The 27,707-nt window shown below is 47.9% G+C and overlaps 2 protein-coding genes across 3 annotated transcripts in view; one reads left to right on the top strand and one right to left on the bottom strand.

The window, feature by feature from the left end:
• LOC119385450 (autophagy-related protein 9A-like) overlaps positions 1–27,707 on the bottom strand; it is a 268,124-nt gene that overhangs the window by 118,378 nt on the left and 122,039 nt on the right.
• The window catches only part of LOC119386620 (coenzyme Q-binding protein COQ10 homolog B, mitochondrial), a 158,547-nt gene continuing 142,156 nt past the window's right edge, over positions 11,317–27,707 (top strand). Inside the window, exons 1-4 of one of the 2 annotated variants that reach the window (XM_037653907.2) lie at positions 11,317–11,417; positions 12,054–12,212; positions 19,316–19,508; positions 20,159–20,260. In XM_037653907.2, coding sequence (XP_037509835.1) covers positions 11,359–11,417; positions 12,054–12,212; positions 19,316–19,508; positions 20,159–20,260 — 513 coding nt within the window. In that variant the 5' untranslated portion in view covers positions 11,317–11,358. The remainder of the gene's footprint in view (positions 11,418–12,053; positions 12,213–19,315; positions 19,509–20,158; positions 20,261–27,707) is intronic. The other variant, XM_049413200.1, reaches the window with a different exon arrangement.

Raw genomic sequence — 27,707 nt, 5'->3', positions numbered from 1 at the left:
GTACGCTGCTCCGAGGAACGTAGATTAAATTAATTGAAAAAATGACAACCACGCATTTTATCGGAGGTGTGAACGAACCTTTATTTCTCACCTTTTAAAAAAATCTGTGATTTTCTTCTGAGAGTTTGCCCAGCCACGACGCATCAGCTTTCTTTCGATAGCTGCAACATCTGGCAGCAAGTCGCCGATCTCATCGCGTGCGCAAGCAAACCGCCGAATGTGGTCGACGTAGCACAACACGTCCGCTAAGTCGGAACGGACACGCTAGCCTCTGCAGCGTCGTCCATCTCTTCCTCGTCGGAAGTTCCCGCAGTGTCGGGACGCACAGTTTCGATAATGTCATCCAGCGACACTTCACTGCACACTGCAACGTCGTCGTCGGCACCAACATAGTCCGCGAAAGATCCAGGCAGCTCCAGGCTGCCGAACTCTGGTTCACCGTCAACAGGCAGTGCAGCTTCACTGGTAGAACAAGCACCACTTCTATTAAGCCGCAGTGCCTGAAGGAGTTGGCGATAGTTTCTGGCGTGACTGCGTCCCATGCACTAGCAATGTAGTGCATTGCGTCAAGCACAGAAAGTTTCTTATCCAAACTGCTTGCGTTCCATGCCCGCCAGCCGACGCTGCACCAGAAACTTCCGATATTTCTGTTTCATGCACTTGATGACGCCAGCGTCAAGTGGCTGCAGCTGGCTAGTGCAATTGGGGGGCAGAAATACAACTTTCACATTTCTCAAATGCGACATATCTGATGGATGGCATGGCGCATTGTCAAGCAGAAGAAGAATCTTCTGTTCTTAGCCCCCATTTTGGAGTCCAGCTGCTGCAGATATGTAGAAAACATAGCAGCCGTCATCCAGGCTTTCCGGTTGAACGTGTACTGGCACGGCAGCCTTTTCAAATTCTTGAAGCATCGCGGCTTCTCAAACTTGCCGATCACGAGGGCAGGAAGCTTTTCAGAGCCGTCTTCATTAGCGCAAAGCAATACGGTAAGACGCTCTTTGCTTCGCTTACCCCCGTGACAGCTCTCTCCTTTGAATGCCAATGTCTGTTTTGGCTGCATAGTTATAAAATAATCCAGTTTCGTCTGCGTTGAACACGTCGGACGGTTTGTATTCCCGTATCAATTCCGGCAGCAATGCAGTCCACTTTTCTACAGTGTCGGAGCTGACTGACGCGCTCTCTCCACAGCAGCGGCTGTACACAACTCCACTGCGTTTTTTTAAAGCGATCCAACCAGCCATTGGAGGCTTTAAAGTCGTCAATGCCGCAGCGCAATGCAACTGTCTCAGCCTTCTCCTTCAAAATTGCGCCATCCACGGCGATTCCTGAACTGCGGGCCTGACGCAACCACTCAACGAGGGCCTTCTCCATGGCAGCATATTTGCCATCTTTCGCGGCCTTCCTGTTCAGGCCGAACTTTGCCGCATTTAGTAGGATGCTGTCCTTCTTCGCGAGGATCGTTTTCAGCGACGACTCGGGAATGTTCAGGTCGCGGGCAATGCTGGCCTTTGTTGCTCCGTTCCGCTTCTCTGCCTCCTCGATTATGCGAAGCTTTTCTCCGAGCGTCAGCGGTTTTCGGTTCCGCGACATTGCGAGACGCAGCACTCGCAACCAAAAGTTCGAAAGCTTCCTCGCACACCAATGACCGAACACAGAAAATTTTGCACGTGGACACAGCAGCTGCGGCGCAGCACAACCAACCGATGAGGCAAACACGTGAAGGAATGGCTGAATGGCAGCACGGCAGTAGGCCTATTCGATTTGCAAGCTTCGACCAATCGCGAGCGGCTAAAACGCCCCAGCCCTGATGATGATGATGATGTCTGTGGTCTTCCCCTTTATACCGGGGGGGGCACCTTTTAGTGTCCTGACCGGAACGAGAAACAAATAAATTAAAAAAAAGAGAGAAACAAAGAAAAATCACACCAGGTCCATGAACATCACAATTGTTCACTGTCTCCCTGACCACCACTGCAGAAGCCTTGCTTTTGTGATTGCTGTCGCTGCCAGGGGGTGCACGTTGGTATCGCGGCTGCCGCCTTCACCCGATGCGCCACAGTCTTTCACAAAACCGAGTGCCTCCGGTAGTGTGGCGCCATCTGTCTGACGAGGACAGAGGCGTTCGCAGTGAAGCACCAGGTTGTTCAATGCTCTCCTCGTCTTTCCCGCATGTCCTGCACTGCACAGTGCCGTCAGCCAACGACGGGTCGAAGTGACGCCGATACACCCGAGTGCGGAGCGCTCCAGCACGGGCCTCAAACAGAAGTGCACTGCCGGCACTATTGTCGTATAAGCGTTCGGCGGAGATGGTGGTCTTGTGGGCTCTGTATAGGGCCAGGCTAGTTTCTGCTCCATAGCCGCCTGCCACACCGACGTCTCAGCTTCCTGCACTCTATTCCGTACTCTTACTGCCCATTTTCTCTCACTGTCCTCCTGGACGGGTCAGTAAAAAGGGAGTACTTGCGGCACAGATTGTGGAGACGCCTGCGCCATGGTGTGTTCATGCCCTTGATAGCTGTGTATCTAAATACACGACGGGCCCACCGCTGGTCGTTCATGAGGCGAAGACGGCCTTCGTAGGCCGCCTTGCTCCTTGCCTCTCGTGCCTCGTAACTTGACCATCCGAGGTCACCTTGCACAGCTTCGACCGCTACACGTCCTGACACGCCAACGCCAGTCGCCCAACCTCACGCTGGCCTCTTTCCAACCACTGGCGTGTTGCTGCGGACAGGCAGATGACGGCGTTGGCGAATGTCAGCACTGGCACGTGTACTGCCTTCCACAGTTCGCGCACTAGTACAAACCGGTTGCACCCCCACAGGCTCCGCCGTCGCAACACGTTGGCGGCCCTCACAGAAGCCTGTCGAACGTGCTCCTCTTGCTTGTCATAGAGATCTGCGGAGGTGCAAAGGTTGACACCGAGATACCGGTACTTGTCTGATACCGGAATGCTTCCTCCGTCGGGAAGCTGCACATCATGGTCTCCACGCCTGAAAACTGCAATATGGCCGATTTCTTGGCATTGAAGTGAAGGCCCAGACTCTTCAGGTGGTCGGCCGCCAGTGTTACCAACCTCTGAAGGTCACTGCTGCACTCAGCCAGTAGTACCAGATCATCAGCGAACACCAAGCCGGGCAGCGTCCATGTCTGCGCCACTCCACCAATCATGAGTCGGAACGCGAAGCCAACTCCCGATTCCACGAGTGCCTGCTCGAGTCCGCCACATATAGCATGTATAGCAGCGGAGACAAAGGGCAGCCCTGCCGAGTCCTCTTGTCACCCTCACAGGCTGTGTTCTGGTGCCTCTGAAGCATGCTACCACCGAGCTATCTGCATAGAGCCGCCGAGAAGTCTGTCCACACGTGCGGCATTTGTCGTTGGTCTAACTGGTGGAAAAACTCCTCGTGCGGCACACTATCATAAGCCTTGGCGACATCCAGAAAGCATCCAAGCAGACTTCTGGTTTCTCTCCGTGCCACCTCGATGGTCTGGGTGAGCAGAAAAGATTGTCCTTCCAAGCTTCGTTCCGTCGGAAGCCATTCTGAGTTCAGACAGTATGCCCCTCTTCTCCGCCCAGCCGCTCATCCAGCCCTTCAAGACTTGAGCGAAGAGTCTATATAGGACGCTCGTCACCGTGATTGGTCTATAGTCGCCAGCAGTCCAGCGTCGCCTCCTCTCTTGCACACGAGGCTTACTCTGCCGCATTGCCAGTCGGATGGGATTGGGCCGTTCTTGAGGATGGTGTTGAAGATTCCCGCGAGGTGTTCACGAGCAGACTTCCCCAGGCATTTCACAAGGCCCGCCGGTATGCCGTCCAGTCCGGTAGCAGTACTTGCACTGATACGTGGGAGTGCACGCTCAAGAGCGATCCTAGTTATCTGCCAGTGGTCCTCTTCACTGGGTTGGTGAGGCTCATCTGGGTCGCCGTTTACTGCTGAGGTCGATTCGTCATGTGTGGGATTGAAGAGCTCTTGCATGTGGGTCGTGAGGTGTTCTGCGAGGTCGGTGACCGGTAGGTTGCTGGAGTGGTGTCGAATTTCAGGTGCCGGAGTTTGGCGATCCAATGAAGACACATATTTCCAAAACTTGTTTGCACCGTTACGCCCTGCCTCTGTGATAGCTCGCAATTGTTTGTTATTATGCTGAGCTATTTTGCTTTGTACAAGGACCCGCATTTCTCTTTTGAGGCGGAGGTATTCCTCCCAGGTACTCATGCACTCCTCTCCGGGTGATGTCCTAACAGCCGCTCTGTGTAGGCGATTCGCCGTTCGTCTTGCAGTAAGGGCCCTTTGTACCTCTTCGTCCCACCAGCCTTTGCGCCGTAGGCCGCCGCGGGAATTTACGCGAATTTCGTGCTTCTTCATGATACTTCTCAGTTCGAGCACAAATTGATCATATGTTGGTGGTTCCGTCGGTTGAAAGTTCTGCTCGAATGCTTCCGCGACTGCCGCATACTCCGACTGCGGGAGGTGCCTCTCAGCAGGGTTGCGATGTTCCTTCGCAATGGTTCGCCAGGAGGATCGAGAAAAGCTCAACTTGATTCGGTTGTGGTCGCTTCCTATGCTGAATTCACCATTTTCATCGATGTTCATGTGGGTGTGGTTCATGTGGTAGCTAGACAGCGGCGAGTTCCGGTTCCCGCGGCTGTCGCAAACATTGGCTCAACAATCGCCGTTCAACACGTCCGGTATAACGACACGAAATGTAGTGAAAGTTATCGTATACTAGAAAGCGAGCTCGAGATTATCTGCCATGTTATCTGCTCACAACGGTCACTGCGGTCACAACGGTCACGGTCACTACAAAACCACCCAAAAAAGAGAGAGAGAAAAAAAAAAAGCGACAACGGAAGTGCGCAGTGCAATGCGACAAAACGAATGCGCTCCGGCTGGCTCCGGCCAACGTTGGCTCTGGCTAGCTATGGCCGACCGCGTGTCGAAAAATTAAAGAGGCCCTGTGGTGGCAGCGCGGATACGAACTCGGTTCCTCGGTTTCCCGACTTTTTTCGCCCGGCCGCAGTGTGTTTGCGTGCCAGCCCGCGTCATCGTAGGTCTTTTTTTTTCTCGGACAGTCCAGCAAAGCGCCGTACGAGGCGGGGCCGGCGTAAAATTGCGTCGTACAATTGAGGTTTTTAATACATTATTTCTATGGGGGTTTGCCGGGACCAAGCCAATTCGTCGTAAAACGCGGGTCGTCGCAGGACCGGGGGACGTATAATCGAAGTTGTTTTTTTTTTTTCCACCGACATACGTCAGTATTATCGAAACCAAGGCACCTATGGTGCAATCATGTGAATACATTGTACTTTCATTAATGTATTCCTCTGGGGTCGTATCAATGCTTCAATACCTTGCGAATATAGAAATAAAATTTAACCGTTATTAGACTGCTATAAAACGAGCCAACACTGGAACCACAGACTTTCATCTGATATGGACACCTGTATTGTAGGAGTACATATGCAGTGTTTGTTGCTTCTTGTAAAATTAGATAGTCAGCACCACAACCACAATTACGTGCACCAACAGTCGACTGCATAGGCTGTTTTCCAAACCAGTTTATAGACTTGGCTGGCTCTGTGATAGAATCCTATTGCACGCAGAATGCTTGGGGTCGATTCCGCTGGGATCCAGATTTTTATTCTTTCCATCGTCAAGTCAACACTGCCGCTGTCAGTTTTTCTAATGCTCTCGCATTTAAATTACCAATGTCTGTTCTGCCGCTCCTGGGTAGATATATAAAATGTCAATCACCTGTGGCGCATACCTACACCGCGGCTCGTGGTAACGATCGGGGTCACACATGTCCAGAGGAAAGAGTTTGCGACATACAAGGATTTTCACGTTATCAGTCATGACCCGAGTCATACTCGTCAAAACCCTCTTGCCCTCCCAAGCCAATCTTTCTACACGAGGGTAAGGAGGCGACCATGAGCACCCAGACGTAGGCGGCTAGATGATAGATAGTAGATAGATAGATAGATATATAGATAGAAACACTCCAAAGTTCCAAAGTTCGCTAAGAAATGCTTCGCATTTAAAAACTGAATCACCTGTGGTGCATACCGCATACTGCAGCCCGTGTAGATGTGGGTAGTGCCACAGGTTCTGGACGGAAAGGGTTTCACGACGTACACGACAGGATTTCATGTTATTCATGTATGATTAGACAGCATATTTGTCAAAACCCTCTTACCCTCTCATGCCAATATTGGTCTACACCAAGTTAAGGAGGCGGTTGCGACAGCACCCAGACAGGTGGCTAGATAGATAGACAAAACACCCAAAGTGCTTTTAGTTCGCTAAGAAATGCTTTGCATTTATAAGTAATTGAAGTGTACCTGGACGGTAAAATGAGACAATATCAAAGTTGTATAAGTGTGAAGTGGCGAGGATTTTTGCAGGAGGCACCACCCATGGGGTGCTTGAACCGGAATGGCTTCACTACCTCTTTTTTTTCTTTTGGCTACAAATCCATGCAGTGCTTGTGGCCACTGCCGACGGACTACCACACTGAAACTGTTCTGGTAAAGCGAGGTGCAATTTTGGTCAATTTCTGTTTTGGAGCGTTCAAAGCAGGAAGCTCAGTGTAAATCAAAAAGCGGCAGAATTGGCCAGGAGTCCTACCACTCTTCAATCGCAAGTGCTCTGTTACGACACATCAATAGGGGAATTCTGAGTAAAATGTCAAGAAAGATGAATTGATTAGGATGTGGAAGAAATACTCTAAATTTGTTTGCCTTTATTCCTGCAGAAAAAAAAAAGAATCTCTCCTAATCACCTTCATATTCTGTGTTCAGGCCAAGGCACCTAACAGTAAAACACAATGAAAATTTAGAAATAAACATTTCACACTGGCCAGAGGTGTAGGGTGCCCAGTTGCTTAGCTCGGGGGTGCGGGGAGGGTTGACAAGTCAGACTAACTGTGTACTGAGTCACGTACTTATAATAAAGATTTGGAAGTTTGTCTAAATGTCTAAATGTTTTTTCTAGCATTATGCTACATGCCACCCCCCCCCCCCCAGCAGCTCTAATTCGGCTGCTGCGGGGGGGGCGGGGTGGCAGGCCCGTAGCCAGGAATTTTTCCGGGGGGGGGGGTTCTTCATGGAGACCTTCTACTTGAGAAAAAACCTATTGGGGGGGGGGGGGGTGCCCGGGCTCCTAGGGCATCCCCCCTGGCTAGGGCGGGGGTGACAAAGAACAAGTTCAAGGGGTGGGGGTGAAACCCCAACCTTTTTTATTTTGTACGTATACAAAACACAGCACGCACGCGAACACACACATAGTCTCAAACTCACTGGGGCTGCTGTCGGGCACCGTGTGGATGAGATATGGCTTTCGTGCGCCCTTCTGGCTCGGTGTCATCCGACGGCAGCGCCGGTAGGCTGTCTGCAGGCTGGCCATCTTGGCACCGCCCGGTGTACTTGCAGGGGCAGTGCCCACTTGCAAACACATGTGCCACAGTGAGTGGACTAAGCAAAAATCGTGATATGCTAAACAAACCAAGCTGGAATGAAGGGACAGTGAATTTATGTTGACACATCGGTTTTCTAGGAAGCACAATAAACGTCTTGGCATTGCGCCTCCATCGAAATGCGGCTGCCGTGGGAAGGAATCGAACAGCGCTCTCGTTGGCGGCGCTACACTCGGCCACTAATTAGGGCTAGCCCGACGGGTTTTCAACGAGCAAAATGTTAGAAACCACGAAAACAGGGCCCGCTATTTGTACTGATGCCGATTATGCTACGACATTCCAATATACCGCTCACTAAGGCCGACTGATCCAGCGGACTCGACCACTTCGGTAAAAGGAAGCACACAAAATGGCGACACTCAGTGGAGGTTGAGTTTTCTTCGAAAAAATGGAAAAAAAAACCTTTTCCCGGGGCTGATTAGGAGGGGAAGAATTTAAGAATTAACGGGAGCACAAGTTTCACAGTAGTACGTACACGTTCGGTTGGACGCCGGCAGCCACCCGTAGTAACCACAACCTTATGTCTCGAGGTCGTTTTTGAAACGGCCTTGTGGCAGCTATTTTGCCAGGCGTCTTCTTCGGAGAGCAGGGGACCGACTAGAATGACAGCAAGTGCGCACTCCGACCCCCACGGCCAGTTTCGTCAGCCAAGCAGGCAAACACAAAGACGCGCCAACAATTGACAGCCACCGATGACCCCCACCCCACAACCCCTTCAAGAACGTCACCACGAGCCCTGAGCGGGGAGGGGACCATCGACGCTGCTCCTTCGGAAACCGAATGAACACCCCCACAAGGTCCAGAGGCTTTCAAAGTAGTACAGCCCAGAAGGGCGCTGACGAGCATGAAGGGTCGACGCGCTTTTCTTTTCGCGCTGTATACAACAAGTCGGCTACTGCGTCTCGTCCAGCTTTTCAATCTTTTTCACGTTCCGCTCACCTAGATCAGCGATAATTAGATACCGTCGAGCCGTGACGAACTTTGCGCGACTGCAAACGTGGCATGAATCATTAAAGTTCTTTAGGATCACCAAGAAGATTCCCTGTGCCCCGAAGAATACACATAGCGAGGGGTTCCGGTCAACTACTGGACGATGGTGTGTCATCTCCCCTTCTGTCCTGTCGAAGTAGTGGCTGGAACCCCTCGCTATGTGCAACCAACGAGTCAGGCAAGCACAATTCTGAAGGAATACGATCGCGTGCGTCAGCTACCTCGTTTCTCCAGTTTTTGCCCACCGAAACGACAGACCACACACGTCGTGACCCGAAACAGTCTTCGTTTCATGACCTTTGCTTGGAATGAACAGTCGGAATTTGTCTCTTTTATGAACGAGATGACATGTGGGGTTTTTCAGAACGCTCCCAGTGGTGTACCAGAAAGGAGGCATGGGTGTTCACCAGGTCACAGCTCCTAGATCGTGGGACCAGGACCACACAGGCGCCGACGGCGCTACTACGGGCATGCTACGATATTTAGTCATCGGCGGAAATTGCCAGTCTGCCTGACGAAACGACCTCTCGGGCCACTCAGAGTTGAAGTCACGGGTTGACCAGTGGCCTTGTTGGCAAGAAATATTCCGGCGTTTAGAGACCTGTGCGCCTTCACAACCTCTGCGCTACACCACGCCAAGGTCAGTGTCCTGTCCAACCTTGGCCACTTTACCTTGGCCCCACATGCTGCACGGCTTCACAACCATATTACACTGCATCGATGCAGTGGCGTAACCAAGGGGGTGGTTTTGGGGTAAACCCACACCCGAAATATTTACTATGTGATGAGCATACATACAAACACGCACGGACATAATTTTAAAAAAAGGGGGGGGGGGGTTCTGAGAAAACTTTGGCTGCACGCCTGCGGCCATCGATGTCATGCACGAGACTTTCTCGTGCAAAGGCTGAGCAACACAGAAGTCCTAACACAAGACAACAGCCCACCAAATGCAAGTGGCAACACAACAAGTGGCGTTAGGTCAAACGCACGCAGGGGTAGCAACGCATCGAAAGTAGAAAGCCAACGTGACTAGCTGAAGAGCAACGGCAACGCGCAGAACCGTGCCAAGCAAGTCGCAAATAGCCCTGCGGACAATCGCAGAGTTTATGGACGGAGAACGGGGCCCGCATGCCAAGAAGTGCGCTCGAAAAGCACGAACCGAAAATACCCGCTACACATACATGGGCGCGCGAGCCTGATATTACGACGCTTTCCTTAACTGCGCCTGGTTCAAGGAAACCCGCTCGGTTCGCAGCGCACCTATTGTGTTTTGCACGCAAGGTTTGCGGCAAAGGTCTGCTGGAGTGCTGCTAGTGTTTAGTTAGTTTCCAACTCGCGGTTACGTGTGCGAACAAAGCACGCTTAACTCAAGTGTCTAAAGACACGTGCGGGTTTGTTCACTGAAAAGTATAACAACGGTCAGCAATCCAAGCATGTTCGCGATATCGCCTTTAAAACCAGCGATCAAAGCACGCTATGTCAACAAGCCTCCGACCAACATGCGCGGCAGAGCCACCACCCACAAGCTGCAACGTTTTTCATTAAATACTTTCCCACTACATAAGTTGCAGCGCGCTGTGCTTCCCAGTATTCACTCGGTGCCGTGTCGAAAGAAAGCACGCGTTCAATGAACGCAAGGCGTTGTATATTTACGACACGGGTCGGCCCAGCTCGCGCGTGAGTGAGCCGGAAGGGTTTAAGGTGCGAGGCCAAACTAAACAAGCTGAAGGAAACGCCGCGCATGAATTTGCGCCTTTGCTGCCGCGAATTCACGTGAACGCCAGGCTGACGTGTGATGTAAGCGAGCACACCGACGCTAGACCAGTGCGCATGATGTAACATCCAACATCCGCGCGCGTGTGTAGGCTTTACTAAACACACAGATACGCGCACTTTCGGTCCATCGACCGTTACTAGAGAAATGAACACTTCATGCACTTGCGCCTGAATCGCGCCCACAACGAAACCGCTAAAAATAGGTTGCTTCTCGGGCGCATTCGTAGCGTGCAAACGGGACGTTACCTGTGGGCCAAAGGCAAGGACACTGCGCTGCGGTGGCCACAATTGATGAGAAGCTCGACGGAACGACCTGAGCCGTTATCGCCGCTGCACTCGGACGCTTTGTTCCCGCCGTGTTCGGTCAACGTTTAATTAAACGCGCGCGCTCGTCCGCAGGTATTCGGTGTGTGGAGACAAACGACGCGCAAGCCCCGTTGCTAACGGCTGCGGGCGAGGAAACTGCTGCTGCACCAGCGAGAAGGGCCAACCAGCGGACATTTCGCAAGAACTAGCGATGCCCGTTGTGCTACCACAACTATCGCGCCTGCCGCGCACTCGGGCCGTCACCGTCAGTGCGTGCTAGAGTTCGCGAAAAAGACGTTCGGGCGCACGACCTCGTACAGTAGGCTGGGCACCTAAATCCCTTGCCGAGAAAGACTTACGTGCGGAGGTTTCGATCAGCTGACGGAGGCGACCTCGCTGCATCATCCGTCGTCTCGTGCGTATCCATGCCGCGCACACCGTCGATGCTACGAGGCAGTGAACTTCCTCGTCACTGCCACTATGAACATGACTCGCACAAATCGGGCGCTGTCGATGACGCGGGCGCACAAATCCGTGCACGAGGATCACACGGCCAGGCGCGATGCGCGGCACGGTTGCGGGCACGGTCACCCACCAAATGGCCTTTGTTGCTTTGTTTACTTTTTAATTTTCTTTGTGGGTGTAGTGTAGTACGAGGTCCGCAGCAAATAAATAATATAAAAATAACACATAATATTAACTTTTAAAACATGTTGCCATTTAAATGTAGTTTATTTACAACAAAATTATTATGGTCAGGTTTTAGTAACACAAATAAATTTGCTGCGGTACCGTTCTCTCCGGCTGATGGCTGCCCTGGGGGTCTTGCGCTGCACGAAAAGATGTGCCAAACTCAATGGATTTTGGTGCGTATTTCATTTTAAAAGTTTCCTTGCCGCTATAACCTTTGCTAATGAAGTAGGCTGCGCACAGGTGTTCTAGATTAGCTGCCTTTTCACGCGACTCGGAAAGTGTTGCGAGAAAAAGAGAAAAGCGAAGTCCTCAGAAGTCAACGCATACGTGCAGTTTCATTGGTTTCATTCCGGCCTAAACATCCTATTTTGACCCTCAAAAGTCGGTCACCGTCCATTTTTTTGCTGTAATATTTTTTTTTCACTTCAATCTGTATTTGATCGTATTTTCCGTTGTCATTACGTAGTGATGCAATGGACGGTCGGGCGAAGAAGAAAAAAATTGCCGACCGCGTCAGCTGGCGCGCTTCGGTGGAAGTTGAATGAATGAAACTAGTTTCGGCTGAACTTTATTTGTGTTATTTATCGCCGTGATTGTTTTATTTCTCTGGTATCAGTCCGTGCTCCGTGGCTGCTAAACTGCGGCCGCCGGAGTCGTGCCTCAGACTTCGCGGTGTGGTGAATTCGCACAATAATGTCGAGACGAATAATAAAGGTCGCGTGCTGCGCGCACTGGACGAAGCGGAGCGTTGCGTTGGCAGCGCGCGGCGTTTTGCATGTGGAGCGTGGTGTTTTGGACTGCTGGTGCAGTGGCGGCCCGGCGATGGTGTCGTCGGCGCGCAACGCGGTGGCCTGCGAGCCTTCGTCGCACATTCCCGGAGGTACGGCCTGGGTGCGGACATTCTTTCGTCTCGTGAAACCCTCGGGCGGCGGCAACACGCTGCACTATTCGGAGAGGAAGCTGCTCGGGTGAGTCGATGATGCGTAGTCGCAGTAGCTGTGCCCGTCAGCTGACGGCTATTGCACACGCTGCGCCCTTTACGTATTGCGAAAGAGTTCCGCTTTGGCAGCTCAGCCTCGACTTGCGCAAGGTTGCTTTCGCGCCACGCAGTTAAGCTTATTGCGTGGGAAAAGAGAATCACGTGACGATATGAAATCGTAGCCTTGGTCTTTCGCGAACGTTCGAGTGCAGTTAGTACCCTCTGCACTTCAGCGCTGTGGTATACTATATCTTCATTCTTGAGGAAACCCTTGGCAAGCCCTGCTTTGCGCCATGGCGGGATACGGCTTTATGGATGTGTTATACATGCAGAGCAAAGGAATTGGAGTCCAACACGTTTACACCGTGTGCGTGTGTGTGTGTACTGCACACATACATGTACAATGTAAAGAAATTGGGAAGTGGGGGATGTCCTGGCTTCGCCATTGCAATAACCAATACAGAGTACTGTGGTCAGCTGTTGTAGATCCTGCAGCTCATTAATCATGCACACTGCTTTTTGCTAGCATTTGTATTGAACGAGTGGTTGGCAGGAAGAATCTATATGTGCTCCATCTAATGGTTCTGCATGACACTAACACTTCCCTTTTATGTGCCACCACTTGCATCACACTCCGTAAGACCCCATTCATTATTCACAAAGCTCACAGGTTTTTTCCATTAAGTGTCTTGGTCAGAGCATCTGCATAGTTCCCTAATCCTACATATTGCATCGTTATTCTTCCCTTTTTAGTATTCTCTCAAGAAGAAATGATGCAGGTTGTGTTTGCTGTGCTCGGCATCACATCACTTGTTTGCTTGCAAGAGCGATACCTCCTAGATTGTCCACTTTCCAACACTCGTAGCTCAACGACAAACCCTTGGCCACGTGGCTCGTTGAGTAGTGTTGAATCCATAGTATCTCCTTTGGTGCTTGGCACATTGGAAGGTATTCGGCTTGAAATCACATAAGTTTGGGCATGCTACTGCGACGCTTCAAAAAAAAAACCTGTTGGAAGTTAGCGCCTGTCTCCGTCGGTTGTTGCTCGGTCCTTGTCTTGTGTTGTGCACTAAATGCTAAAAAAGTATTTGGCTTCCATGCTCGATAATGCAGTTGTTTTCTGCTTCTTGCTGCTCTGCGACATGGCAGTTCCAATGAGCACGAAAATGCACCCACTGTCTACAATTTGTGTCATTTGCCCAATTTGCATCGCAAAAGCCTTGAACGCAACCCCGCCACGGTGGTCTAGTGGTTATGGCGCTCGGCTGCTGACCTGAAGGTCGCGGGATCGAATCCCAGCCACGGCGGCTGCATTATCGATGGAGGCGAAAATGTTTGAGGCCCGTGTACTTAGATTTAGGTGCATGTTAAGGAACCCCAGGTGGTCAAAATTTCCGGAGCTCCCCACTACGGACGGCATCTCTCATAATCGTATCGTGGTTTTGGGACGTAAAACCCAGATATTAATTATTAAAGCCTTGAACACAGCTTCCTCTCTCTCTGTGTGAGAACATTGTTTGTTGCACGTACCTCAATATGTACTCTATCCCATTTCAAACTTCCAAGGTAGGATTCTCATTGAATTGGCTCACATAAGCGTTTGCAAACACCAACTCTGGCCATGGATCTCCCGCTAAGTGAAGAAGTGGTCCAACCACTCGTCGGAATTTGCGCGATAATTTGCTGTTTTCATCTGCCATGGTTGATCTCTGAAACTTCATTCCACGATCAAGCCGTGAGGTCTCTCCTTTAGCATTTGTCATTCCTTAGGACTAAGATTCTTGGCATACACATTTTGGTCCAATGCGGGAACGCCGCCTTCCAGCCTTGCCACACAACTCTGATTGACGAAATGTGATTAACCTCTTGTATGTCTTTGATATCGGATGCACTTCTCTAGAAATTGACAGCCCATTTGTCCTGCACCAGCTAAAACGTCATCCACATGAATGCTAATGATGACGTTACCTCCTTGCTTAACTTACACAGCAAAAATGAAATTCGGGCCACTCGGTTGGGATTTACACTTAACCCTTTGCGGTCCAAAATCGGGCCCTGCCCGACAGCGCAACGCGCATGCAGAGGTCCGTGGCCGGGCACTGCTCGACAAGTTCGTTTGCGGTTGATCCACGAGCGCGTTTTCAAACTACACTATGCACCATCTGTAAAAGAGTAATTCAACTTCTTTTACATGAGGCTTGAAATTTTAGATTTGGACCAGAATGAACGGAAGGGGAAAAAAGGTTTCGGACCGCAAAGGGTTAAAGGACCCCTGACAGCAAAATTTTTGTTGATGACTTTTTTACTGTAATTTGTAGCTTTGTGTCTGGCAATCCCTAAGTTAAATCGTAAATGCTCTAGCGTATCGCATAATCATTCTAGCGTAGTTAATTGCGACCATTTTAGCGTCACTTCAAAACGCCCGCCTAAAAACCACAAGAAACCGGCGCCCCATGCGGGGGAGCGTCAAAGACCACGTGCACACAAGCTGTGGTGACGTTGAAAGCGCGGTTTTCAAATCGGGGTCCTGCGCGCGGTAGAGATTGAAAGTATGTGGGTGCCTCTAACCTGTTAAGTGCATGTCCCCTCACGAAAACTACCTCGAGAGCAGGCCGACAACAAAGCAAGAGGGGTGTGGAACAATAGGCCTCGCCGGGTGCCCGTCGTCGTATTCCGCAAACCTTCTGTGACGTCCACAATACTTGCTTTACTCGTGGAACGTCACGCAGGGCCTCTATCTACGTCGTACCAGGATGTCGCGAGGTGCAGCCAACTCAAGTGAGCACTCCACGCTTACTTTAAAACCAAATTAGGATATCTTAAAGGCAACGTTCGTCACTAATAATCGGTCAGATGTGCCCCGTATACAGGAAAGTCAAACAACACAAACATCTCGAGGTTTCAATTTTGGTGTCAGGGGTCCTTTAAGGTATGTCACCACCTTATTGTAAACTTTTTTTAATTTTGACCTTTGCAATATTATTTTAAAATGGGTTATAAAGGATCGTTTTAAGTGTTCATATGCAGAAAAGAGTGAAAAAATTACAATGCTTTTTGTTATTGACAAAACATTGCCCAAACTCAGCCTTTACGCGAACAGTCATAACTTGAGAATGGAGCGCCGGAATCATAAACTTTTTGGCACAAAGGTAGCCAACTTAACACATTGTGCAATGAATTAGGATGTTTGCCGTTTGATGATTGGGAATCAAGTTACAGTAAAAATACGAACGAAAACAAAAAAATTGGCAATCTTTTGTTGCAATGCTTAAAATAAAGCATTTTTACTAGGGGTGTGCGAATATTCGAAAGTTTCGAATATTCGTCGAATATTACATTCGAAATATTCGTATTCAATTCGAAATCATGTATTCGAAAAGTTTCGAATATTTTATAACTTCGAATATTCGAAAAATTCGAATATGCGATTCGATTATCATGCATAAAATAACTCTTCTTCCACATTTCTGCTGCGTTCGTATAGCTAAAAACGTTGCCGAGAGGAGCGATAAACATCGTAAGTACACGGAGGCACGATATCTGCCTGCAACAAGCGCCCCAATACGTATGATTTATTGCTGGTGCATCTTCGACATGCAGCGCTGTTGGCGATCATGTAACCGTACATTATCAATATTATGCGGCCATAACGTGCCGCACTACCACTCGTTCACTATGCGGGACCACTTCTGAAGAAAGACAGTGACCCATGTGACTGGTGGCGGACTGTAGGCACCTTCAGATACCCACTCTGGCAAAGCCTTGCCCATGTAACTCCCTATACCAGCCACTTCTGTTCCAAGCGAGCGTGTCTTTTCAGTGGCAAGGGGGGGGGGTGTCTCTGTTACAAGGGAGCGCCTGCTGCCTGATCATGTGGAGCAACTCATTTCTTCATGATAACATGTATTCATTACTTTCATTGTGCCGTGATATTTGCTTGCGTTGTGATGTGCATTGTGCTAGCCTGGACATTGTGTTCTGGAGATAGCAGTGTATGTTGTTGACAGTCGGCTGTTAATGTTTTTTTCAAATAGCTACATGTTAAATAAAATATTGTTACTGTGGAGGCATTTTTCCTTTGATATTCGATATTCGAAGGTGGATGTTCGTATTCGAAGATTTTGATATTCGCACACCCTAATTTTTACATAAAAACTTACCAGTCGTTTTTATTGATCCTAGTTCATTGCACAGGTCAGTCATAAAGGAACAAGCATACAGAGTTTCAGTGGAAAAGATTTCCTTATGAAGTTACAGCTGTTTGTGTAACAAAAAAGTGCAAAAAACCAAGTTTTGAGCAAAACGAGTTTAAAGCTTTCCAATGCTTGTACAAACAGGATGATGATGCCCTAAACAGTTCAAATCCACTAGGCTCTTAGCTAGGGCCCTCCCTAGATGCCATGAGCTCTTTTTGGCTTTTGTTGCTGCCCATCTTTTCTTCCGGTGTTGTTTTGCTTCGCCAGTCGACTGACACTGGGCTTTCCTTACACGGTATTGGTCCCCAGTGTAGCATGCTACGATAGTGTGGTGGCCAGGTTCGATTCCTGCTTCTCTCAAAATAACTGCTACATCTGTTACCATCATAAAAATGACAAACTACGCAACATTAACAGTAGTAGCATGAACCGTGCGCAAAGTAAACAAAAGAGACGCTCCTAGCTTCACGCGTCCCCCTTACGGATATTTAAAGCAACGTTTGAAAAAAGAAAGACTTACGAGTTGTCTTTAAATAAGTTTATACTTATAAAACCAAAATATAACAGAAAATGATCGCCAACTTATCAGTTTCTGTTACCACACAGCACTAGTTTCAGTTTCGCAACTGTTCACCACATGTTCGAAATTGGCTATAACTTCGGAATAAATAAGATAAAACATAATTTATTTGGCAAAATATTCTTGAATGTTCGGGAATTCTTAGAATCTAAAAATTAAAAAATGTATTTTTTTGAAAAAAAAAAAAATGTGTTTTCAAAGGTGGTGATACACCTTAAAACAAACGCAGAGAAAGACAAGACAGAAAGGTTCATCTTGTCTTGTCTTTGTGTACTGTTTAAATATTAAAAAGTACACGCCTTGGATCAAGAAAACTGTCTCGAGAAACCTGTCCAGTTCTAGGTTCTACTCCCATTCAGATTGACATACTCCATACAGACTCTCCTTCAATGGACGTAATTCACCGTTGCAGTTTCATACTTTGTTGCCTCTTGTCTCGCGTACACAGTCTCCTCAAGGTCAATGATGTCAACATGGTGGACCCAAAGTCCTTTCAACTGCTACTGCTAACAGTGGGCAGATGGACTTCTACCACCAGGAAACAAGTCGAGCCTTGCAATGCTTCAGGTTGCCATTTTGGTTAGTTTCTTCTTGAGTATCCACTTGCATTTGATTACTTGTGGTCCTTTGATCTTGGAATTATTTCCCACGGTCCATTCCTCGTCAGGTTGCTACTCTTGAGTGGCTCTCTTCCATTCCAGCACTCAGTTGCTCAGAGTGCTTTCTTCCAATATTTGAGTATCATGTAAGCTGCGGCTGCTTTGTCTTGGTCACGACGGGAACGAGAGGGTTATGGAAGCTGCTGCTTTGCAGCCAACTTCTCCGAGTGTCTTTACACATTGGGGGTCCTACTACATGAGGAGTAAAAGCATCCTCTTCTGATCTCTCCCCTTGGTACCAGTTGGTGCACCATTGTCGCCCCTCTCTTCCTTAGGCTGGATCTCTTCGGCAGCAGTGATTCTGATCAGGTTTTCAGCACCAGCACTATTACAGTAGAACTGTTATGCTCGAGGTTTGCCGTGTGTCGTAGATAGAAAATGATCATCATCAGGTACCGGCACGCACTCTTTGTCCTCTTCTTAATCTTCTGCTTCAGTCCCAGAACACGTGCACCAATTTGTCCAGCATGGGATGCAATAACTCTGATGGGCATGAGAATGAAAACAGAGAGAGAAAGAAATAGATAGAAAGGAAGAGAAGAGAGACATTGTTCGCAAAAAAAAAAACAAAAATAACTTTTGGCAAGGCGAGATTCGAACTCGCATACCCACGATCTAAAGGTGAGCATCGTAACCACTTGGCTATCCAGGCACGCTAGCAGAGTATAGTGCTGCCTTGTATAGTACAGCAAAGAGGTGGTAAAGGGAATTAAGGGCGAGGAGGAGGGTAGAGAGTAAAGCATGACATAGATAAAGAAAGACAGAAAAAGAAAGAGAAAGAGAAAAAGAAATTGAAAGAGAGGAGATAGAAAGAGGAAGCGAGAAATAGAGAGAGAAAGAGCGAGGAAGAGAAAGAAATAGAATAGCGAATAGAAATAGAAACAGAGACAAAAAGAAAAAACAGAGCAAGCATAGCCATGCATAGCAAAGGATGGGAGACAAGTGAGAGGGTAAAAGCCTAGCCAAGCCAGGACCAGCTAGGTGCCCACCAGCTCTGCTGTGACCCAGGCTTGTGCAACTTTGTGAAAGCTGCGTTAATTTTTTTTTTCCATAGGGGGTTCGCTGTATCAATCATCTCAATCATGCATGGAAAGCTTAGGTTACATCACAACTGACAAAGAAGTTATCTTTGTACCAGGCCCACAGTCTATACCATTTCATTTCATTTGGGTAACCCTCAAGCACACACTCAGCACCGCAGGAGTAAAAGCTTACTTGAAACACTTCATGAATTTTTGTTTTTGTCCCTGTTCCCACATCTGCCAGCAATATTTTTAAAAATAAATTCTCGTGACATCCGCAGTTCTTGGAAGTCGGTGCATTCCGAATACTTCCACGTGGAGAATGAATTTGATGTGGTGGTCGGAGAAAGTATTCGCAGACTTTTGAAGACAGTTTTGTTTGACTCGCATCAGGTGCATCAACATCTATAAATGACAGTGTTCCTGGTGCATTGTGAAACATGCTGTGTAAGAACTCTGTCAGGAAGAGTGTTACCAGCAGAAGCTTAGTGTGTGCCCCGCTAGTCATGCAAAAGTTGTACGTACCCCCTGAGAATGTCGTCCCTGGCTAGTGACACAGTTGTCTCTTTTGCCAAATCTGTGACGATCCTTCAGAAAACTGATGGACGATGGTGTGTGCTTCGCCTTCCTTTTAGGTACTCGGCCGAGCAGATGTTTGAGGTGGTGTCACGGGTGGAGTTCTACCGGGACTTTGTACCCTGGTGCACACAGTCGCGTGTGACAAGCCGGTCTCCCCACGCCCTGACTGCATACATGAAGGTCGGCTTCCCACCCATTGTCGAGAGCTACACCTCTCATGTCACGCTCGTGAGGCCCACCCTCGTCAAGGTAGGTGCCGTTGGCTTCTTTGACACTCGGTGAGAAACTGGGACATACCTTTCGCAGCCAGCGGCTGTTAAATGGGCACTATATAAGGCACTCATTTAATAAACTACACTTTCGGAATACCACAGGTGTTGGCCTCATTATAAGTGAAGCATTCGTGAGCCAGAAAAGACGTGAAAATAAGAGAGTACTCTGCCACTCTTGGAGGAGGAAAGTGAATATTTGTTTTAAGAATCAATGCGAAAGAGTGCCCAATTAGTGCAGCTCCTTTAGTCCAGGAAGTTGCTGGCAGTGAGTGCTTCCCATGCCTAGTTCAGCAGGTTACGTTGATTCTTCAGGTTTGTGGCTGTGAGCAAAGCATCCCACAATTCTTCACTGTCCTTTCCTGCTTCATCCTGGTTTTGGGGGCCAGAAAAAAAAATATTGTTGCGTTTGTTACATGTTGTGTCACGAGCTTAATTATCTGGGACACAAAGTGCATTGAATGCTGTGCAGACAACAACATGCAATTGTTGTGAAGTCAGCAGCATAGCCCACTTGTTTTTGGCGAGCATATAATTGATCATCAAGTCACTATAGCCATACAAGTGCTGTTTTCTCTGGCTCTTCCGGATCTTGCTAGTAACAGTGTGTATCGTCTGTTTGCTTTGCAGTCGGTGTGCTCAGATGGTCGCCTCTTCAACCACCTAGAGACCATCTGGAGGTTCGAGCCAGGCCTCGAGGACAACCCAAAGACTTGCACGCTAGACTTCAAGGCAAGCAATGGCTCTTCTGATGTACATTTGTTCACTGCCTTGTTTGCATGTTTTCTGGTTACCCTTCTGCTCTGAAATTAATTATAGTATTTCCTTTTGTCGAAAGAGACATTGCCAGTGTAAGATTAACGAACATTGGGTGTTTGGGAGGGTAGTAGTCACAAGGGCTAGAATGACTGCACGTGAAAGCTCGGCAGGCCCAATGTTTGCACAAACTTGGCGGGGCTTTGCCTTTTTCATCTGGGTGAAATGGAAGGTGATGCAATTGGTGGCATGTCCCACGCTAAATTCTAGCTGCGGTATCTCCTTTTTCAGCTCATTATCAACTTCAGGCTTTCATTTCTTGCATGTGCGATAGAATTGACATCTCTGACCTGCAGGAATGGGGTAGTATGTAGTTTCCAATTTTAGGAAAGCGGTTCCTTCACTCCTAAGCACGTAGGAAGAAGGAGCCCCAATTCAGGATATCTTTTCATTCTTTCTTCTATCTCTAGAATGTCAAGAAATTATATTCATGTATCCTACCTTCCACAACTTATTTCACAAGAAAGTTACCTGCCTACCAAAAAGCAGCTGTCCTGAAATTGAGACTAACTGTAGTGTGCAGAACACAAGTGGAATGAGGTGACGTACCACCCCGTAGCAGAGGTGGTTGCATTGATTTGTTCTGTTGGCCCTGTTGTTCAAGGTGTGCTGTAACTTGGCTCAAAACTTCCTCTCGGTGCAAGCAGCATGAGCTGTTGGGTGCTATGGTTAACCTTTTCCCTACTGTGAAAAAAAGAAGAAATAGTCTACCAAATTTACCGGAAATTTTTTTTCTCAGTTTGTAGGGCTTTTTTTTCTGAATAAAACTGTACCATTATTTCAATTCAGTGGGGTTCCTTTATTTTGCTAATTGCGTAAAGAAGATAGCTCGGACACGGCTTCACTGCATGGCAATGCAATGAAAGCCGAGGACAAGTGTGGCCATCTAGCATCGACAAACACAGCTATGACGTGTGTAGTCGTCATCGGTCATTTTGGTACAAAATCTTATGACGACCATACTCCTCAACGGGAGGGAAAGGGTTAAGAGGACATTATTACCCAGCTATTGTTACAGTCATGCAAAATGACTGGAAATGACGGCAGTGACGGGAAATGTTAGGTGTGAGTGGGCCATCTACCAGAGCTCTTGTAATTGTATTAGCAATTGTGAAACATCCCATCAGGGATTGATACTACACACCTCAGCTAGAGCCTGGCACCCTCCCTACTTCTGTATTGTATGCACGTTTCACATCCTTCTCCACAATTGCGTACTCCCCTTCGCCGCTTGCCTAAATATAGAATTCTCATGAATCTCATGGTTCATAACACTTAGTAGTATTTCATAATTAGGACCCATTAATTGAAGAACTTCAAGAATCTGCTGATTGTCCTGCTGCCTATGGGCAACGAAATTAACTGCACCTTGAAGGATGAAGGAACCAAGTTCTCCACAGCAGAGCAAAGCTTTAGCATGGCCCCCGAAGTTCACAACAAACAAAATAACGGGAGGAAGCTCGTTCTACATATGTGTACTGGACTTAAAGCCAATCAAAAATAATTAAGGAAAGGAAATATCCCAAAGAGGAATTTCGAGAATAAAAACCAAGTGATAAAAAAACAGAGCAGAGGAAGGCAAAACAAGGGTATTTCTTTAGCACTACAGTGAGAGAGTACCTTTGCAATCACACTGGAAGCGCAAAGAGTAGCTTTAGTCGGCTTCTGCATGTTTAGTAACAATTGCCATTTCAATTGCCCTCTTTTGTTTATGGCAGTGCAGCGGTGCAAGATTTCGTTCATTTGCCTGATGGTAGCATGTCAGTTAGCCCCTATGGATTAAACATGCCTGTAGTTTGAAATGATGTATCGATACTGGCCCGTTTGAATAAAGCCCGAACCACCTGTGTGCTTGCAAGTGTACAAGCACCAGTTCGATTAGCAGAGAGTAGCCAAATCCATATTGTGCACTTTGAGCCTCTATCAAGGGCTCGATATGTAGCGGCACTGACATATCGATATCTGCATAGCCTGGAGTGAGCACACGTTGACGCTCATCTCGTGTGTGTTCAAGCATCCATCCATCGCGAGGTGTGGTGAAGCAAGATGCGCTGACGTGCTCATGCGCACATCTGAAAGCGTATGTGTTGTTTGTGGTCAAGTTGTAGGTGTGGTCAAGCCTTACACCTACAACTCCCACGTCAAGTAGTCACATTCGTCGTCAATGTACAGTAAACTCTCAGTAAACTGAAACCTTTAAGCAGAACTGCTGCTTAAATGGAACAACTGCTTCTAATATGATTGATTTCGTACTTGAATTCCACACCCCCATTCCTCATTCAGTAAACGAAGTTCCTGTTAAGCAGAATATATTTTCCTGGTCCCTTCAGGTTCCGTTTAACGAGAGACTACTGAACGTTGAGGACACTGTGATTAGATTAATCACATTCTACAGAGGTAAATACAGTATCACAAGGTTTTTTATGTTTCATGCAGGGTGTCAGAACGAAATGTTCTTCGTTGCGGTTTTAGTTTTGTTATACCGCAAAAAGTTTCGTTCGGTTTCTGTTCCAGAACAAAAAAATGTTCTGTAACGGTTCATAACGGTTTTTATTTGTATGGAAAATTTTGAAGTTAAAGTAACGATAAAAACGTTCTTAGTTTGACCACAAGGGCAAAGCAATGAATGCGATAGCAACAAATTGTAATGTTATACGAAGTATAAGGCTGGCAGCTAACTCTTTTAGATCCAGTCTCACGTCGCTCTACATAACGCATGTGTAAGAGAATACGGCCACTCCAGGAAGAGAAGCTGATTTCGCACTGTTTCTTCGCGTTAAGAGCGCAGCATGAAGAAGATATGAGCCGTCCGCTGATGCTTGCCAAGATAGCGCGTACGCCAGCGATCGCGATTGCGCCATTTTGTTCGAAGTTCACAGTTGCTGCTCGAATGACCCCCTCCCCCTTGCGTCCTTTCATGCTCCTTCAAGGCGGGTGAGACGTTCCTCTCTGCTTGAGCAGCATTTGATGGCAGGCCTCGCTCGCGGGATGATGTCGCATGCGCCCTCCGTGCGACGGAGATGGGCCGGCTCTTTTGATCTCTGCTTCAGCCGCGTTCATCGTCTCCGGTCGCGTGCTTTTACCCACGGGTAGAACATACGATGCACGGGGGAGGTTATCGATGTGGACTTTATACGGAACAAGACAGCAACGGCGATGGCAAAACCCGTCGAGAGTGTCCATATAAGTGTTATCTTAATAAAACATATGATTTCTGGTATAGTTACTTGCGCTCCTCTGAAAGAGGCCCTGCAACACTTTGCCAAGTAAACGTCAAATGGCTTCACCAAAGAAGTTTATTGCCTTATGAATCGACCGCCACAAATTTGTTTAGAATCCGTCAAGTACGAGCGTAGTTACAGAGTTCTGTCACACACATATATATGTCTCACCTTGATAGTAAATTCAGTTGGAAGTTTGTGCCTGTCCGTGTATGGTCTCATCCTTTGTCTACGAAAATTTTTTCATGCAAGAAGTAGTAGATCATGGAGTACCAACTAGCTTGAACCCACACTTTGTTGAGTTAGAGATTTCTCGCGTGCTGTAATTGCTCTCTCTTCTCTCATCCCGAAGAGAGTGCTGGAAGCTAAGCAGGGAGGGATGGCTCAGATGAAAGAAGTTATGTCACGCGTGCTTCATGACCTTGAGCACTTTTTTTTTCTTTGAATGCGCGAAGAACCTTCAGTGAGATCGCGAGCGAGTGTACGGCCACGTGGCAGCGTCCTGCGGCGGGCGCAGGAACTACAGCCCACGATGCTGAAATCAGCCAATGGCAGTGAATTTGGGTTTATGGCGCGGTCATATGAGTATATGGCATCATTTTAGAGAGTAGATCGAGCGAGCGATTTTTAGCTGGCTTTGAGAATTAATTGTAAATTCGAGGTCAGGTGCTGCGCTATAATGTTTGGCTCGCGTGTTCTCAGGAGCCTCGACTACCGATTGGCAGCGTTTTCTGATCATGCTGAAAAAGTGTTGCAGGGCCCCTTTAAGAACAGGGGTAAAACACATTCTTCCCACGTTCATAAGAGGAGCGCAAGTAACTGTACCACGAATTCTTACCAACACAAACCAGTACCCTTCCAAGTTATGGTATTTAATTTTCTCAAAAGTGAATTACGAATTTTCTGAGCAGGCTCAATGCTTTGTTCAAGGGAGTGAGCAGGATCTCAGAAGCAGCTGTCGTCTAGTGTACCTCTGATATGCGAGACTGCTGTTCTGATAAAAGATAACTTCAGCGCCAAGAATGCCTTCTCCACGCTGGCCTGTGTGACAAGCGCATGAAAGTCCACTTGCGTTAATGTAAACATCACTGGTTGTCACTCTTTATTTTTCGCGAAATTTTAACACATCTTTACTTTGGAATCTCTGCCTGAGATACACTAATACTGTCCCCTGAGATATGCATTCTAATACTGTCCCCTGAGGTATGCATTATTGTTCACGTTACATGACCTCGGTTGTTTCGGAATGCCAAGGTTTTCCCTGAACTGAAAAATGATAAAAAATAATTCGGTTCCACTCCGGAACGAAATAATAGATAACGTTTTGGTTCTGTTTTCGTGCTGGTCAAAAATAGTTTTTTTATTTCGTTCTTTTTGGTTTTTGGTTTTCGTTCCGTTCCGATACACTGGCTTCATGTGGCAAACATCATTCATTATTAAAGTTGAATCAAATTATCTGGCACTGCCACTATCAATTTTCACAGAGTTTATGTAGCTGGCGCTAATCAAGGACACGCCCAGATATGAGTTCGTTGTGATGACGAGGAAGAAGATTTACAGTGTGCCATGCTATAATTAATGCACTTCAGCTTTGCAGTCCTTGTTTTAAGAGGTCTGTGAGGAGTTTCATGGTTTGTTCACATACAGGGATACTCACTCGTAATACAGTAAAATCTTGTTAATTCGAACTTAGTCAATCGAACTGATGCCCTGGTCCCGCCAGAGCCCTATGTATTTTTATGGGAGAAAACCCCCGATAATTTGAATGCGTCAGTATCCACAACAGTTAATTTGAACTGGGAGCCCCTGGTTTTCATCTTTTCTCGCAGAAGTCTGCCGTGAGTGATCACAATGTGTTGCAAAACCAAACCAAACCAAATTTACTCGAGATGCAAAACGACAAAACAGCAGCATTTCTCAGCAGATGAGAATTCGGATGCTGCACTGGAGCTCTTGGGCAAGCGGCAAACAATGCTCATGGAGTTGCGACAGAAGAAACGCAAGGAAATGCAAATTACTGCTTACGTTTAACCCTTTGACGGTCAAAGACATACACGTACGTCATCCCGAACAGCCACAAGACGGTCAAAGATGTCTTTGTACGCCATGCCTGTATGTTTAGAATGCGCGCCTTTTTCGATCATTTCTCTTGCTTGGCATGTGCTGCCTCACTGCGGGAATACGTGGAATTTTTTTCTAGCCCCGATATCTCTCCGTTTTCTTTTTATGCTCTACTACAGTGGAGCGCCTGCTAGTTTCAGTTTCGTCCTTCGGCCGGTTCCCGCTTATTGCGCCCGCAAAACTGATGGCTTTCTGGTTAAAAATCTTTCGAAAGGTGATGGATTTGTTACTATCTCGTTTATTGCTCCCCAGTACGTGATTACGCCTGTTTCTGTGCAGGCGCTGACTGACACAAATGATACAGTATAGACCACTTATAACGTAAGTCGCCGGAGTCGCGAATATCCGCACTATAAGCGGTACCGCACTATAACCAAAACAACCTTCTTCAATGGCTGCACTTGCGCAAAACGTGTTGAGCATGTAGCCTCGCGTGTCCGATAATCAACACATGCGATTTGGGGCGCTTACAACCACTTAAATCTCGGAATGTTAAAAAATTAACCGCCAAAGACCCGCATTGCCAACGAAATGAACACGGGGGAAAAAAAAGCAAACAAAACAAAGTGTCATCGCGGAAATTCGCCGACTACGTTTCAGGCCACCTCGAGGTATGCGCATTACACAGAAACCATGTCGAATCGCGACCGAAATTTCACGTGCTGAGCGGTACCGATCGTTCGAGTTCACGGGCGCGCGCGCGATGTCAAAGACCTTGCAATCGAATCCGGAACCACCATTCGAGAGTTGTATGTGCCAACCATGCCCTCGTTTTCATTAACGATATGATTCCCTTCCCTTCAAGTGCAGCCATCGCAAAAAGTTTCGTTGATTCCGCACCAAACCGCAACTTTTATCGCCCGCGACCGCTACCGAAAAGCAACCAACGCTGATTAGGCCTAGCCTGCGGTTCAGCATGTTGTCGCGGGAAGTTTGTCCAAGACAACATGAAGATCGGACGTCGAAAAGATCGTACTCAAGCACTAACCAAAGAACAGCGCGGGTGATACGAAGTTTGTGTTCGCGGCCGGGAGATCAACGGCGACAAAAGCCCGCCAAGCTCGTTTAAAGGCCAACTCCGGCGATTTTTCGAGGTCCATGGATCGCAATAAAATTCGCTGGGTACGTTCCTTTTCACGTTCCCGTTATATATGCCAAATTACAAGCTGGAGACATACGCAGATTCATTGCAAATGAATTTTATTGATTGCCCAGACTCTCCCCACTTCGCTTCCCAAAATTATTGGCAACATTGGGTGCGTGACGTCATTTTTGTTAAGCGGAAGTGACGGAACCGCGGGGCCCCTAGAGCGTCTGCTATCCGCAAGGCAACAATCGCGAGTGTTTGGCGAGCGCTTCGTTGGCTGGGCGTGTGAATTTCAGTTCCTTGTGGTAATGCGTGCGATGGGTGGCAAGTGGTGTCGCGTTGTGGGCTGCACACGATTCCCCGTTGGCAGTCACGAAACACTCGCACCTAACGATTACCCTGCGTCTCTGTATTAGTGTTTTAGCTAGCAATGCGGGTTTACCGCACGGAAAGTACGGTAATACCGTACCGGCTAAAGAATGCACATGCGTGAACACCACGGAAACACTTCCCGTTGCATATACAGGGTGCACCGTGACCGGGCCTATATCGGTATACGGTGAGCTTCGCATCGTGCGAAACAACGTAACCTAATGGTGCGAAAGGTGGCTCATACCTGGCATTCCTTCGGCCGTACCAACGCGATGTTGAACGCCGCTATTGCCAAACTTATGCACTCTTCCCATAGCAATATTAAGAAGCTTTAGTTAGTCCGCGAACTTCTCAGCGACAGCATTTTACCCGATCACGGCCCCACAAACTTGAGCTCCCTGGACAGGTCGTGCCATCTGGCGGTGGAATGTGCAACCAGGCAAGCAAAGAGCTAAACATGTGAGTTCCACTTCATCGAAGAGGAATGGCCATTACAGTTGGCCTCCAAATGCGTCGGAATTGCAGCTGTCATTTTCCGACAGCACAGCTTGTGCACGTGACA

The sequence above is a fragment of the Rhipicephalus sanguineus genome, chromosome 3 (assembly GCF_013339695.2).
Source record: "Rhipicephalus sanguineus isolate Rsan-2018 chromosome 3, BIME_Rsan_1.4, whole genome shotgun sequence".
Taxonomy (NCBI): Eukaryota; Metazoa; Arthropoda; class Arachnida; order Ixodida; family Ixodidae; genus Rhipicephalus; species Rhipicephalus sanguineus.
This window is presented reverse-complemented; position numbering and strand designations above follow the sequence as displayed.